This window comes from Culex pipiens, chromosome 2 (genome assembly GCF_016801865.2).
Source record: "Culex pipiens pallens isolate TS chromosome 2, TS_CPP_V2, whole genome shotgun sequence".
Taxonomy (NCBI): Eukaryota; Metazoa; Arthropoda; class Insecta; order Diptera; family Culicidae; genus Culex; species Culex pipiens.
In genome coordinates, this window is record NC_068938.1 from 194,005,791 (window position 1) to 194,019,246 (window position 13,456).

The 13,456-nt window shown below is 37.0% G+C and overlaps 1 protein-coding gene across 5 annotated transcripts in view; it reads right to left on the reverse strand.

The window, feature by feature from the left end:
* Positions 1 to 1,567: 1,567 nt before the first annotated feature.
* LOC120415175 (6-phosphofructo-2-kinase/fructose-2,6-bisphosphatase) overlaps positions 1,568 to 13,456 on the reverse strand; it is a 50,107-nt gene continuing 38,218 nt past the window's right edge. For 2 of the 5 annotated variants that reach the window (XM_039576630.2, XM_039576634.2), the window contains exons 3-9: positions 12,904 to 13,038; positions 12,614 to 12,664; positions 8,073 to 8,330; positions 7,785 to 8,003; positions 7,488 to 7,722; positions 7,299 to 7,426; positions 3,115 to 3,231 (exon numbers count right to left, since the gene is read on the reverse strand). In XM_039576630.2, the coding sequence (XP_039432564.1) occupies positions 3,130 to 3,231; positions 7,299 to 7,426; positions 7,488 to 7,722; positions 7,785 to 8,003; positions 8,073 to 8,330; positions 12,614 to 12,664; positions 12,904 to 13,038 (1,128 nt within the window). In that variant the 3' untranslated portion in view covers positions 3,115 to 3,129. Of the gene's footprint in view, positions 1,694 to 1,805; positions 2,643 to 3,114; positions 3,232 to 7,298; positions 7,427 to 7,487; positions 7,723 to 7,784; positions 8,004 to 8,072; positions 8,331 to 12,613; positions 12,665 to 12,903; positions 13,039 to 13,456 lie in introns of those variants that run through there. The other 3 variants (XM_039576631.2, XM_039576632.2, XM_039576633.2) reach the window with 3 other exon arrangements.

Here is a 13,456-nt window from a genome sequence, read left to right on the forward strand (position 1 = left end):
GGAGTCCGAAGGCTTGAATGGGGAGGGCACCCAAACCTCTTTTTACTCCAAGGAACCTTCCACCCCAGTGTTTGAACTGACGACCTTCGGATTGCGAGTCCAACCGCCGCCAGCGATTCCACCGGAGTAGGCTTGGTTTGGTGTGTTGTTTGTACTTATGGCATGGAGACGACTCCTACACCTGGACGGCCTAACAACCAAGGCCGGGACCGACATTTTACTTCCTCATCCGATGGAAGGTTGCAGCAGATGGGAATCGAACCCAGAATCATCCGCTTACAAAGCGGACAGCGTAACCATTCGGCCACGTACTGCTATTATAACATGAACTGTTATTAAAAATTGATTTTGCAAGAATATTCAATAACACTTTCTGTTATTTTAACAGTATGTGTTATTGAAATGGCATGAATTTTGTTATTACCGTCTGCCCGGGCTCCCAATATAGGGCCGGTATGCTCTTCGAAAGAAAGGGCGTCAAGAAATAGCTTTACGAACGGCAGGACAAAAGAGAGGGAACGTTTTCTTGGGGCGCCCTCTCTGGCTTGCTATCGTTGCTATGTTAAAAATAATGTTTATTTATTGTTTATTTATTTATTCCAAGAACTTAAGACATCCCGGGCAGACGTTAATAACAAAATGTATGCCATTTCAATAACAAATACTGTTAAAATAACAAAAAATGTTATGGAATATTATTGTAAAATCCATTTTGCATAAGAGTTTAATAACAGTTTATGTTATCATAACAAAATTTGTTATTGGTCTGAGATTGGTTGAAAGTCAAAACAACTTGGGAATAACATTTTTTGTTATGGAAGAATAACTCCAATTGTTATTAGGATGATCGGATTAGTTGTTAAAATAACAAAAAAGAATAACAAAGATTTGTTCGAAGAATAACGCAAAATGTTATTAGTCTGTTATTACAATAACAATCCAATAACAAAAAAATCATAACAGCGAATAACAAATATTGTTATAAATAACATAAAATGTTATTGGCCTAGTATTTTCAAATAACAAAAAAATGTTATTCCCACGTTATTTCCGTCTGCTCGGGATCTGTCTTTTCTGTTCACGCCATAAATGTAGAAAGAAGTGCGCTTATCGGTTACTAAACAAAAATTAACGTATACTAAACGTAACTTCACTAAATACTTCTTCTGATTTTATTCTAAACTATTAAAATGCCCTAGACATGCCTTCTTAACTTGTTTGGATCTTTTGAATTTTTGAAAATTGTCGATGTTTATTATTATGTTTTTTTTTTTTCGTTATTATTTTTTTATATATATGGTGGTCGCAGTGGTTTCAACGCTCTGCAAAAAAAGTGATTGCTATCGTTGGGAATCACGAGACACAATAATAGATCTCACATCTTTAGTGACGGTCGCTATACTCTCAGATGTTTTAGTGCAGAAGTCATCAAATGATGGAAATATTGCTTCCATTATCCAAAGTTTCTAAGAAATCGAGGCATCGCATAATCGAATCTGGATTTTATCCATAAAACAATGAAGGATTTTCGGAGAACAAAACGGCATTTTTTTCATAGAATTGTTATTTATTATTTCAAAGATATTTAACACCATTAAAAGTCCTACCTCAGAATTTACCCTTTTCAATCCCACACCGGCTCGATCAGGTCCGTAACCATTCCGAAGTAGCTTGGCGCGGAAACTAGCCGTTTCTGGAAATAGGAAGGGTGAAACCATAATTTATTCGAAAGGGACATTTCTTTCCGTGTTCACACGTGCTTCTGAACCAAACAGGTGCACAAGAAAGAAATAGTCAAAGCATGCTTGGATGTTTGTTTTTTGTTCGCCTCTCGAGATTTGATCTCTCGAGTTTCCTGTTTTTATTCTTAATTGTTCTCTTATTACTCTCATGCTACGACAGCTACGTGTGTGTATATTTTATATTATTTCATTTGATTTTACTTTTTTTATGTGTAGAGTACCAGTTTGCTTTTGGCTTACAAAAGTAGAAACTATTTCTTACACTCTAATTATGGTCTTTATTTGTTTGTTTTATTTTTCTCTTTAAATTTCTGATCTCTGCATTGAGTTATTTGTAGACAAATATTTGTTTAAGGTTTTACGTTTAATGCGTATCTCATCATTTTATTATTTTTCCACTAATTGGGGCTAAATTGTTTGTTCGTTTTGTTTCTTTCAGAGTACAAAATAAAACTTCTTGAGATTGTAAAAATATGTACATCACCTCTAAAACTCTACAGTCTCGCCACGAGTACGAAAAATGATCATCTCTCTTGGGATGGGAAGAATTAAGTCTCTTGAAGAGTTTTGTTTGTGTTTGTTGGTTGATGTGCAATAGTTTTTAAAATTTTAAATATATATTTTCGATTTTAAAATAAATGCTACATAAAACAGAAAGGACACAAAAAAAAACAATGTAAATTGTAACACTAATGGAAAGTTTCGCGAAAAAGGGGGAGAAAAAGTCGACAAAACTTGGTTTTGCCAACAAAGAAACATAAAACAATTAAAGAACGTATAATAAGAAACTGAGGACACGGCACGTCATGGCCAACTGCGCTGCGCTGCATGATCCACGTTGCGATTGTTTTAGTCTGTCGACCCTTTCGTGACAAACTTGGAATCCAAGGAGCCGGGAACCTGTGGAGAGAAAGTCAAAACAAGCTGTTAGTTATACAGTGGTGTGTGCGTGTTAATTGCGTCGTGATCCAAGATGGCGCTGAAATCAGCTTGATATTGGTGGTGACATCGGTTGGTGGAGAGAACAATAGCCAATGAAAGATGCGATTCGTTTTTTGGGGTGAATTTATTAAAATTTTCACTATTTTGGGTTAGATTTTTTTTTTAATTTCTAAAATTAACAGTTGAAACAAGTCCTATGGACGATTCTTTCTCAATTCACTAAACCCCTAAATGAGCATTTAACACTTATTCTTAGTAACTACCTGTTGCCCTCTATCGCTAGCCTTACAAAGTACATTTCACACATACAAGTAAAATATATAAAAAAGTGTTAACACAATTTGTGATGATCGGACAGATGAAATCAAATAAAAATAAAATGGAATACAATTTCTCATATGTTTTGCCAATTATTGCTCGCCGCGCTGTCTTCCTGCCGCGCAATTCATCTCGAGCAGGAACCATTTTGGTCCCCCGCCGCCGTTCCGGTTCCGGATGTCTCGCGCTCGGGGCTTGCCGTGGCACTGCCGAACGAGTCGTCTGACATCTGCAAGAACACAAACAAGACCACAGACAAGCGCACCAACACGTGGAAAGTGTGACGATTGTGTGGGGGGCGTGGTTTGAAAAAGGGGGAGAATTTAGTGACAGGTCAAATTTTGGTAAAAAAAAAGAAATTAGTGGTTAGTGTTGATTTCAAACAATAGGAAAACCAATTTCAAAACACAAACAATAAGTAATAGCTTGGGGTAGCGAAAAAGGTGAGCGAGCGAGGGTAAAAATACTCAATTTTGCATTTGAAGTGTGTGAGTAAGCGCGTATGTGGGTCTCGTGGCGCAGGGGTAGCGGCTTCGGCTGCCGATCCCGATGATGCTATGAGACGCGGGTTCGATTCCCGCCTTATCCACTGAGCTTCTATCGGATGGTGAAGTAAAACGTCGGTCCCGGTTTCTCCTGTCTCGTCAGAGGCGCTGGAGCAGAAATCCCACGTTAGAGGAAGGCCATGCCCCGGGGGGCGTAGTGCCAATAGTTTCGAGTAAGCGCGTGCCACAAATGGAATGTTTGCGTGTATGTGTGAAATGGTAAGCTTGTGAATGCTCATTTTTTCAGAGATTTGAAGCGTGGCTTAGTGAGAAATAGAGATGAAATAATCTCTCTGACAAAATCGCATTTCTGATCAGTATTATTCTTCCGCTGCAAATTATTTAATCCCTCTTCTTCTTTCCTGGAAAATTACTGCTAAAATTGAATATTGAAAATAAATATTTAAAAAAAATACAGTAAAGTTTGATATCCAAATTTATTTAAAAAAACGGACACTATACACTCAAAATCAGAACTAACCCTCAAAAGGGTACTTGCACGAATAAAAAGGTCGAATCTCAAAACGCGAGAGATGCTTGCAAGGGAAATTTTTTGTTTATTTGCTCAGAATTAACAGAAACAGAGGGAAAGCTAAAACCACAAGCGTGCTCTGCTCATAGCAGAAGTTGGGGCAATAATATGAACGTTTTGAAAATAACGTCATTTATGGACACCCCCTGACTAAATTTAGAACAAATTTGTGATGATGGTGGGGCAGTTGCCATTGTGTACGTTAGAGGCTACAACCAGAAATCATTTAATTTTCTGGCGAAAAAAAAACAAAATCTAAAAAATTCCAAACAAAATGCAACATTTGAAAATTTTAGAAAATTTCCAAAATAAAAAAAAATCTGACATTTAAAAATAAAAATATCTCAAATTCAAAAAAAATTTGTTGAAAAATTCAGATATTCAATCCTTCAAATATTTAGAAAAATTAAAAAAGAAACAAAAAAAAAATTATAATTAGATAACAAACAAAAATTATGAATCTCGAAAATTTAAAAAATCAGATATTAATAAATAAAAAAACATGTTAAAAAATTCCAAATTGAAAAAAACCCGATTTAGAAATTCTTAAATTTAAAGTAAAATTTTAAAAATTGAATAATCATAAAATCACAAAAAAAATAAATTTCAATAGTTATAAACTGGGTGCTTGTACACAAAACGGCCTCAATTTTGAACTGTCAAAGTGGAACCAGTTTACTGTTCCCCAAAAGTAGAAAGTATTGTTATCGATCATTAAATTCTTTTTTGCTAGATTGAAAAATGTGTGGCTTTTGAGGACCTGGAGTTGGATCCAAGAAATTTTAAGAAAGTTTAGAAAGTGTTTTTTTTACAAGTGCAATAAACCAAATTTCCAGTTTTGCTTTTTGGGTGTTTTTGAAACCGCCTTGAGTCAGGGGTATTAAAAACACCCAAAAAGCAAAAACTGAAAATTTGGTTTATTGGAGCTTTTCAAAAAAAAAAAAAAATTTTTTAGATCTCTTTTAACCGATCGAAACGCGACAATTTTCTAGCAAAAAATGTCAAAAACTAGACAAAATAAAGTACATGATTATAAAACAGCTCATTCACCAGTAAGAAAAAAGTCATGCTTGTGCTTGAACAGCCTCCTACTTTGTAGATGTAAACAAAATGGGATCATTCGAAAATCACTATTCACGAAAATTCTCTCTATTCCATAAAAAATCATAAATTTTAAAATCCAATAATATGATAAATTTAAATCAAAAAGTGTTAATTTTTCTCAAAATTTGAGTCTCTAACAAAGTCTTATAAAATTCTCTAAATTTATCTTAATTTTCTGTAATTTAAGATGGTGGCATAAATATAAAGAATTAAAGATTTAATAAGCAATATAATGTCAGGATTTTAGATTTTAAGAATTTTAAATATTAAATTCTTTAAAAAAATCAACTGTAAAAAAAGTGAAAAATTTAGTTTTTTTTTCTAAAGTAATGTGTCTACGTTTAGTATGTTCAATATCAAAATCAAAATTATCAAAATTTTGTAAAAATAAGCCTCAAATTGCTGTATTTGATCAAAAATACAAACATAAATTTGATTCAATTTGTCTTCAGTTTACAATCGATTGTATAAGTATTTTCAATGAAAATTAAAATTTTTAGCAAAAAATATACCTGAAATAAAATTTGCAATGGCCTGAAATGTATTAAAAATTAAATAGCGTTTAAGCTCGTCAAGATAAAGTGTTTGTGATTACAATTTGTTCCGAAAACAATTGATTTAATTAACCTTCTTTTTGCAGTCTTCATCATAACCTACTACCACAATAGTCTGTGCTACCCAGTCAAGAAAAAATCTATCATAGCTGGTTCTGCCAGAATCTTGCTAGAGCGGTGGAACATTTCTGCTAGAATGCTGTAAGAATATCCAGCTCTGTAAGGACTCTGCTAGAACGTCGTGATTGGGTAGAACTGCGAACCAACGGAAAAAAATAATATGGTGCTAGCGAGTGTTTGAAAATTTAAGAGTTCCTTGAGTAAAGAAATGTCATTTGATTTGACCCGCTAATAACAAAATTCTAAGTTATTTCTTGTGAAAAAATTACCCAAACACTGCAGTGCAGCGAACTGGTGAAACTAACTCAGGAATTAATGAAAACCCTTTAGAATCTTTTTGAGTGGGTGCGGAACTCAGAAATTAGTTGTTTGAAATGAGTGTGTACGATGGCTTATTTATGGTTTAACCTGGGTGATGAATAGAGAGAATGCGTAACGTAATTTTCGAATGATCCCACTTTGTTTACATCTACAAAGTAGGAGTCTGTTCAAGCTCAAGCATGACTTTTTTCTTGCTGGCAGATGAGCTTTTTTATTATCAGTAGTATGTGTTTTATTTTGTATAGTTTTTGTAATTTTTGACTGGAAAATTGTGTGTGTTTTCAAGTTTGAAGAGGTTTTTCGTTTTTATGGATGACGAAGAACTGCGGCGAGAGTGTCATTCTGCGATGTCGTGAATACATCGCTAATTTTAGCGAAGCTGATTCAACAAACAGAAGATTTTCACTAAAACAGTAGGTTTTCAAATGGAATCAAACAATAAAGACAGCTTCTGCATGGATACAACCACATCAACCATTAACAACTTCCATTCATAATTATAAAAATGACGATCTCACCTTCAACATTCTTAAGATAATACTTGACTTCAACTCCAGGTCCTCAAAAGCCACACATTTTTTATTCTTGAAAAAAAAAAAATGATCGATAACGAGCAGTAAATTGGTTCCATTTTGACAGTTCAAAATTGAGGCCGTTTTGCGAACCACTATTCAGCACCCAGGGTTTAACTTTCAGCATCGATTGTTTTGGAAATCATTGATAACAATAGAATTCGTATCGTTGTTGACAGCTATGGCGGCACTACAGCTGTCAAAAAGGGTGCTGGGACGGAGCGCGTTTTTCATACGGCGCTGAAGCAAGTCCCTCGTTTTATGCGAATTGTTATTGCTATTTTTGACAGGTGTTCGTGCTTTCGATTGGCAAGAATCAAAAACAATCTGAGCAAACAGTGGTTGTCATTGGTCAACATCGGTTTATCGCAATTTAGGTCAAACTTTTTTTTTTTTGTAAGCTTAGTATTTTGCTTATAAATTGTTTTAAGTTCTAAAACTCACTCGAAATCAATAATCAAGCACACTTTTCTATTCTAGGAAAACAAAAGTTGCAAAAACCTTTACCACAAAAAAAACCACACTCAAACGGATGCCAACAAACTCACCTCCGGCTTGGCCCGGTGCGTGTCCACCGCATCGATCGGCAGCTTGATGTGCTCCACCTTGCAGCCGTACGCGACCGGCGTCAGCTTGATGACCGTGTGCAGCGGCACCTTCAGGTACGGCAACTCATCTGGAAGAAGACGAATTTCTCAAACCTATCCGAAAAATATCCGATTCGAGAGGAGACTTACCGGCCGTCTTGTCCAGGAAGTACGCCAGCACGCACCGCAGCACGGCCTGGTGGGACACGACCAGCACGTTGCCCTGCCGCTCCAGCTCCATCATGACCGGTTCCAGCCGGACCACCAGGTCTTCGTAGCTTTCCCCACGCGGGTACCGATAGGCGAACTTGTTCTGATCCCGCGCCTTGAACTCCACCGGGAACTTGGCCTGGATGTCCTCGTACGTCATCTCCTCGCAGGTTCCCTGGGGGGTTGAAAAAGGTTAGCGGAACCTTCTTCCGGAAGTCACTCCAGCACACAACTTACGGCATCGATTTCGTTCAGGGCCTTCCAGCGCTCCTGGGGCGCGTTCACGTCCGCGACGGTCTGGATGGTGCGCTTGAGCCACGAAGTCCACACCCGGAGACCCTCGATCTGCTGCTCCTCGATGTACTTGGCCAGCGCTTGGGAGTACCGACGGCCACGGTCGCTCAGGTTCGAATCGCCTCCGATCAACCCCTTGAGGTTATGTTCGCTCTCACCGTGCTAAAAAAAAAAACAAAAGTTTTTAGGTTAGAACAACCCTACATAACCTTAAAAAAACCCTCAAATTACCCGTGTCAGATAGATGGTCCGCGGCGTGATGTGGATGTTCATCAGGTAGTACACGATCCGCGACTGGATGTGGCCCTCGTGCTTGTGGACCACCACCTTCTCGCCGGTGTTGAAGATCTTCATGTACGACAGCTCCTTCTCGGTGTCCTCCTCGAGCATCTCGTAGCGCTCCTGGTAGTGCTCGATGCGCAGCCGGAAGTCCGACAGCGCTTGCTCCATGTTCATGTTCCGGTAGTCCGGGCTGCTCACCTTGACTTCCTGAGGGGGGGTAGGATGGAATCGTGAATTAGAATATTTGTTTTGATGTTGTTCGCCGAACAAACAAATGAGCAGAACAGAAGCGTACAAAATGAGGTTATGTACATGATATTTTAACAAATTAAAAGCGAAAATTTAAAAAAATAACCTGAAAAGCTTAAAAATTTTAACAAAACAGAAATCCAATATTTTTTTAAAGAACATTTTTTGTCATAATACATTTTTTGGGTCGAAATAAGAGTTGATATATTTTTGGCAATATGTTTCCAAACTCGAAAATCAAAAGAAAATATAAAGTAAAAAAAGGAGGATGTTCCAATGCATCTTTTCAAACATCAATTTCACTAAAATAGTGTTTAAATATGGCTGCCGATGCGAATAACCCTATCTATTATTCCTTGCCTTGAAGAAGATTAGCTGAATTAGACTATGAAAAAAAAATTGCACTTTTTCGCCAAACTCGCAAACAAAGCTAAATGTATGCAGGCTGACGTTTCTGCAAACAAATGCAGGCAAACTGTAAAAAAAAGTGCGAGTTTGTTTGCCATAGTCTAATACCTCCTTGACAAACTTTGTAGAAAATGGTTACCTTCTAAAAAATAACCGTGCAAAATTTACAACAAAAAAAATAAAGTTTTGATTCAGATGTAACAAAGTTTTTCTGGGTTATGACAGATTCAAAAAGAACATTAAATTTACCTTCTAATACCATGTCTAATTTTATTTTTAGCAGTTAAGTAATGATAATTGACAGTTTTAAAAAAAATATTTGTGTAATTTTGTTTTGATTAAAATATCGCCAAATTTAAAATAAATTGTTTTGATTAAAAAATCACCAAATTTAAAATCATAACCATTTCTGAATGCAAATTATTGAAAACGCGTCTTTTTAAATGTTTGACTCAAACTACATCTCCCCGACGCAGAAATTCTGTATGAGTCCTCACAACATTAAAGTTTTTCATGGCAATGACAAATTGTCTGGAGAATCGATTCCCGCGTTCGATTTTTTAAATGCCTGAAGTTAAGTCCACTTAAAAAAAAACAGTTTTAGTAAAAATTTTTTTGTATTTTTTAAGGAGGACATACAATTTTTGTGAGTCTTTTTAGAACAACTTACGTTTTTCCTCAACAAATTTTAACGAATATTACCTTAAAATGTAACTTTAGAACTTAAAAATCGAAAATCTCTAAAAATTTTGTTTCAGTGTATTATTTTTTCAGAAAGTTCGTCTAATTTCCTACAAGTTTGTCTTTGACCACTTTTTGAAACTATGCAACGGATTCGAAATACAGTAATTTTTGAATTGAGATTTTTAAAATAAATTAGGCCCTTATCAATTTAAAAAAGTATAAAAATTTAAATTGCGAGCCATGATTTCAACATTTTAATGAAAAATGTGGTGTAAAATGTATTATACATCTGTCCAGTCGTTTTGCCATCATTGATTTACAAAATTTCTAAGTATTGACGACAATTTTTTTTTCGAAGAATAAATTTCATAAAAATTCAAAACATTTTTAAACAAGCCCAAACATGCTAAATATGATAATCAATGCAGAAAAATGCATTTTAGATTGTTTTCAGTTGATTAGACTACTATTTTCTTGGAAATTTTGAAGTTTTTTGGAAAAATATTTTTTTACCCCCTGATTTTTCAGACCAATTTTAAAGGGGGGCGACATAAACTTCGAAAATATTTGCAACGGCATTAGTGTTTTACCCTAAAAGCTGTAATCCATCAATTTTTTGCATCGTTATTCCCATATTGAAAATTTAAAAAAAATAATATGTTAAAAAAATACATCAATTTGTTTAAAAAAATAATGTTCTCACTTGCTACATTATTAAAAAATATATTTTCCGTTTAAAGATGAGAAAATTCGTGGAGTTTTTTTTAAAGGTCCATTAAATACAGATTTTATTTTTTGCTTTTTGAGTACCTATTTTTTCATTCCTCTAACTCAAGCAAATTTGAAACACTCAAAAAGCAGAAAAAAGATTTTTTATTGGACCTTTTTATTTAAAATATCAGATGTGTTTGAATGAGTTTATTTTTAGATGTTAGTAAGTTATCGCCGGTGGTTATCGCCGATAACTTATCACTGATAAAATAATCGTATAAGGTAGGTCCTTCTATTGATATCTTCCTGATGATAACGATAATCTTAGCGTTATCGTTGAACATGTTTTTAATTTTTGAGTAGTTCGCTACAATATAGCAAATTATTTCGCGATTTTCTAATTTCCATTTTAAAAGCAACTTTTCTGAATAAAGTCCGGAATTCTTACAAACAGCAGTCCTCGATAATCTTGTTCTTTAACTTGAATCCTCCCTTCCTTGATTCAATTTCGTTGAGAGCAGGGCCCCGGCGATGGCCTGATATGAGCTACTGAATAACATTGGCAATATGGCGTCGTTTATTTACAAACATGAAATTGTTTGTGGACGAACCGAAAAATTTACTTTTTTGTTAAAAAATTCTATAACCGTTGTGCAATAACATTAAGTCTTACAAAACAGATAAAATTTCGTTAAATTCTAGACCAGAATTGGTTTTATTATTATTTTTCATTTTAAACCTCTTTTATCGCGATTCTGATCAAGATTTCACATCAAATCATCGTGCCTTTAGTGTATCTTTAGTTTTCACATCGATTCGCTGTAGATTCGTGTTTAAATTTTGAAATTTAGCATAAATTAAAATAAGTTGCAAAATTCCCAACTTCAGCCATGTGCAACAATTTCCACATCACCCATGCGTGAAACCAATAATGGGGTAATTCATGCGTTCCAAACTGTCAAAATTCCAAAACGTCATTGCCAATCTTCGGTTCGCTGCTTTTGTTCGTGTTTGAAGTTTCGGGCCGAGACTCTGGTTGAGAGTAAACCGTTTAAAATTAATGGAATCAAAAAAAAAACTTTTGTCTAATTTTTTTTTACTTACACCCTTACTAAAAATCATGATTTTTTGCGTTCCAAATCCCACTTTTCATACGATTTTTTGAGTTCAGGTACTACAACCATTAAAATGGTTATATGGGTTGAACTGAAAAATTCGTATGAAAAGTGGGATTTGGAACTCAAAAAATCATGATTTTTGGCACATAGAATTTAATACTTATTTAATTCATACAAGAGGCCTCGTGGCGCGGTGGTTAGCGGCTTCGGCTGCCGATCCCTAAGATGCTATGGGGCGCGGGTTCGATTCCCGCCTTATCTTCCTGGCCTTCTATCGGATAGGGAAGTAAAACGTCGGTCCATTTGCGTAACTGAGATTTTGGGTGACTCACCACACATAACCTTCGGAAGAAATGAGCAGAAACTTGCAACAGAGCAAGGGGGTCGTTAAAGTGGAATGCTTTGCTTAATTCACATCAAAGCAACCCGTTTGGCTTTTCTGGCATTCTCCATTTGTCAAAAACTTCCAAATTTTTAAGTCAGTCAACAATCAACGGAAAAATCCCCTCCAACCATGATGGACACCCCGGTCACCGTCAAACCCGGTCGCACGGCCTTCCGCCACAACATCCGCCCACGGATCATCAAAAACCAGCACGAGCTATCTTCGCTTGTGCCAACTCCCGCAGCACGTCCCCCATCCCGAGACCAAACCGGAACAACCCGAATCAACGAGTCCACCTTCCGCACACCGGGCGGACCACCTTCGGCCTCGTCGTCCTCCCGGTTGCTCAAACCAAGCGATGCGGCCTCCGCCAGTCTCTTTTCCGTGCTGGACCGGTCCGGGTGGAGTGTCCGCGTCGAGCATGCCGTCAACGAGATCATTCGAGAGCACAGTGCCCGCCAGCAGGACACCTCCATCTACGGGGACACAAACCGGATGTTCAACGCCACGCTGGACGCGGTCATTATCATTGCGAACGCCGTCGGCGGCAGCGGAAAGGTGGACATTTCCGACGAGCATCTGCTGTGGAGCGAGGGCTTCCTGCGGGGTGTCCGCGACCGGTACGGGAACCATCCGCCGAACGTGCGCAAACTGCTCGGCTTCATTCGGCACCTGTGGGACGACAAGGTGGCCAAGGGTTCGGCTGGAGCGGCCGATGCCAGCCAGCTGTTCCTGCAAACGTACCAGGATAGCGCGGGGCAGCAGGCCAACGTGACAACCCGGATTCCACCACCATCGCCGAAGGTTTAACGGAAAGACACAAAAGCAAAAGACAAAGCGGAGACAAGGACACAGAAGGGACAAACACGGTTTAGAAGCGGATGAGAACAGAACAGAAGAATCAAGAACTTTAACTAAATATTTGGGATAGTCACCTCGGCGGAATCGTTCAACGAAGACAAGTCAGACAGGACACTCAGTTTCATCTAAATTTCAGTGTTTGAATTTTGTAAAGATCAAATTTTGAATAATAGTGTATCATTTTTAAACTCATTTTTTGTAGTTTACGAAGCCAAATCAGACCAAAATAAAAGAGTCATAACAGAACAAGTGTGCAAAATTTTAAAGGAAAAGGAAAAAAGAAAGAACGTGATTTAAGAGGCATGAAAAGCGTAATCCGAGATTTTTTAAACGTGCAACAGAACAACAAGGTCATATCACTTACCATGATGTTTTGCTCGATGATCTGCGGGTCATCGCAGACGGACTCGACGAAGAACAGCTTGTAGCCCATCTTGTGCACGATAATCTCCCGGATCATGCGGCGCCGCTCGCGGGTGGAGTTGGTCGCGTCAAACACCTGTAAAAAAATGGAATGAATCAAAATAGTTTTTAAATTTTTGGAAAATGTATCATATCTGTGAAAAATATTTTAAATTAAGATTTTTAATTTTAAAAGGGCGTTTTTTCAATGAAAAATAATTTCTCTGGGTTATTGCAGAAATGACATGTCTCTCGATTTTGGCAGTTGAGTAATGGAAACTGGCAGCGATTTTAAGACATTTTTTTTTGTGAAAAATCCTTTTTTAGTACGTGACATAAAAGTTCCTATGACACCAAATGTCTATCTCTTCACGGTCTTGAACTAGGAATCATTGAAAACGTGCCTTGGTGAAAATCCAGAACAATGAAAGTGATCGTATAACTCCACCGTCACGATATATCAAAAATGGACCTCGGATTGGTGTTCAGGGATCAAAATTGCCCCTTAGAGCAAT